The sequence below is a fragment of the Belonocnema kinseyi genome, chromosome 5 (genome assembly GCF_010883055.1).
Source record: "Belonocnema kinseyi isolate 2016_QV_RU_SX_M_011 chromosome 5, B_treatae_v1, whole genome shotgun sequence".
NCBI classification, from domain to species: Eukaryota; Metazoa; Arthropoda; class Insecta; order Hymenoptera; family Cynipidae; genus Belonocnema; species Belonocnema kinseyi.
In genome coordinates this window covers 73133121-73136050 of record NC_046661.1, presented here as the reverse complement: position 1 = coordinate 73136050, position 2930 = coordinate 73133121, and the positions used below count along the sequence as shown (strand labels likewise).

The 2930-nt window shown below is 30.5% G+C and overlaps 1 protein-coding gene across 1 annotated transcript in view; it reads left to right on the top strand.

Moving 5' to 3' along the window:
* The window catches only part of LOC117173711 (protein turtle homolog B), a 510915-nt gene that overhangs the window by 288787 nt on the left and 219198 nt on the right, over nt 1–2930 (top strand). The window contains exon 5 of the mRNA XM_033362353.1: nt 2123–2233. Within this exon, the coding sequence (XP_033218244.1) occupies nt 2123–2233 (111 nt within the window). The remainder of the gene's footprint in view (nt 1–2122; nt 2234–2930) is intronic.

Below are 2930 nucleotides of genomic sequence, written 5' to 3'. Positions count from 1 at the left end.
TATTGGTACGATAATCGCTTCTTTCCAATCGGCTGGGACGTCTCCCATCTCGAAACATAAATTTATCAATTCGCAAACTCTATGTGGTATGTACTCGCCACCATCTTTAAGCATTTCAGCGTTAATTCCATCTACCCTGGCAGCCTTACCGTTTTTCAAGTTCTTAATTATATCCCTAACCTCAGTGACACAGACTTTTTCAATTGAGTTTTCCAACGCATCGTGTTCAACATCGTAGTTATGGTGTCCTATAGCTTCATCTCCGAATTGTCTCCTAAAATAGTCTCTGAAAGTCTCTAGTATTCCATCTGCATCATATACCATTTCCACCCTACTACTTCTCATGTTGACAATTTCTGTACTTCTGTTTCCTTTCATTTTTTTATAAAGTAGTTTCCTGCTTCCTTCAAAGTCGTTTTGTATTTTTATCTCTTCTTCTGCTCTAATTGTATCTTTACTTTCTTTAACTAATCGTTTAAGTATCCTGTTTTCGCGTCTATAATCATTTCTAAGTCTACTTATTTACTCATTGCTAAGACCTGCGATGTTCAAAGTTCTCTTGTACGCTTCTCTTTTTGCTTTTTGGGCAGCTTGAATTTCATCATTCCAAGTATTCATAATGAAAAATAACCATTAGTTAACAATTACCACTATTATAAATATTCTAATAAACAAATTGTGTTATTTTATTTTTTTCGAGGATGTTTCTCTCATCACCCAACTTTCAATTTAATTATAAATTATAACAAATAGCTGCAAACAAATATAAATGTTAAATATTCTTAATTTTAATAACAATATTATAGACAAATTAAAAATTGGAGCGTTTTCTATCGGAAGAGATTATTTTTTCTGCTAAATGATGTTGCAGTTTTCTAAGTGGTTATAATTCATCAAGAAAGTCTAGCAATAACTCGCTCTTGTTATTTTTATTAACAATGTTTTATATAAGCAGTCATCTGTAGAAAGTTTTGCGACCGAATAAGCAGTTTTTTCGTCAGGGTTATTTTAATGCATCTACTACACTAATCGTGTCATCTGAACTCTACATTGCCGATTGAAGACAGGAGTGGGAGAAAGATGCAACCGGAATTGATCCAGAGATCATAGAATCATTACAAAAATTCAAATGAAAAACCAATTCTAATGAGATTCATTGAAGGAGGGAATTTTTCTAATAAAGTATTAAAGTATAGCAAAATAACATCGCAAAATAGTGTTTCTTTTATACTTTTTTTTCTAGGTCACAATACTGTATTATTCTATAATAATAATTTTAATTTAGAATTAATTTCAAAGTTGGCTGATGAGAAAGACATCTTTGAAATAAATAAAATAACACATTTCGTTTATTAGAATATATATAATCAAAATTAGTCAAGAATTGAAGTCTGTAGTGGATTATAGACAGTAAATTCCCTATTCCTCTCAATGTGCGACAGGCCGATCGAATCGAAAAATTCGATCTGAACGTTAAACGGATCGAATTCGGTTTTTCGACATTCGAAGTGCGTAGAATGTCGGTTCGAAATCCGATCGAAATTTTTGCACACGTCTAATGTGAAAATAATGTTTAAATGGAAAAGTCGATGTTAAAGAAGTCAAATAAAAATAAAACAAATTAATGTAATTAATAAAATATGTTAGTCAATTCCGAACAGTTTGCTTAAAAGATTTAGGATGAGTATCATGCAATGAATATTTATATTCTTAAACTCTCCCTTTATGGATTAGATAGCTTGTAATATTGCTTTACTTTTCATTCAGAGAAAAATAGCATGATATGCAACAAGTATGGCAATGAGTCGAAGATGAGTCGATGTCTAGTTTTTAAAGAAAATTAGACACTTTTGTGGAACAGTGGAATATGTAAAGATCAAAATATTTTTCGCTATTACCAAGCTTATGGATAACCAAAATTTTGCATTGCCATTTTTTAAATATATATAAGAAACTGGATAAAGCTTCCACAAAATAAATTGTGCTAAATTAACGAAACAGATGTACACCACTATATAGTATCTTTCACATGTATCAACTATATTAAACAACATTCTAAACATTAAAATGCAGCGTGCAAAAGCTTAGCATTTGTAACGCAAAATTTATTTTTGTTTTTCAGAACAACCTTCCAAACCAACAATTTATGATGCACGAGGCAAAGAGGTTAAAGGAGTCAGTGGTCCATTCCTAGAGGGTTATGATCTCCTCTTGACTTGCCAAGTGTCTGGAGGTAAGTAGAATTTCTAAGCGTATTCTGCTAAGCTCGTAAAAAATAATTTGCTGTTGGTAGTATTCTTCTCTTTAACAATGAAATTCTCTGCAAGGAAGAAAAAACAACAAAATGGAAGGGACAGTATTTTAAAAAAGTTTTGATGCAATGCCAAAAGAACTGTTTTTTCTTGGTTAGGCATGGAAATTTGATGAAATATATAAATCACGCAAATACTTCATCCACTGAAAAGATTGGTTAAAACAATCAAAAAATTTAGTTGAGTGTAAGAAATATTTGTTGTCCATACAATCGCTATATTCTATCTTTAAACCAACACAAATTTAGTTGATTTGAAAAAACGGTTTTGGAATGTTATTGTGAAATACAGTTCTGGTCAAAAGTTTGAATATACATCTTTTTTATAATTGATTAAGTTCTCTTAATTTTAAATATGTCAGATTCACAACTTTAAGTCCTAATTTAATAAGGTAATTTTCATGATTAATACTCATAAGCTGGTATGATACTGTGAGAAATAGCTTCAAAATGAGCCCAAGAACATTAAAAAAACGTTGATTATGCAGGAAGTTATTGAAAATTTAAGAAAAAATTGAAATATACATTATCGCTGCAATATATACTGGAAAACAGATAAATAAGCTTCCTTTTGGTCTCATTTTGTACAGAATTTTAAGAGAATTTAATCCTTTAAAGA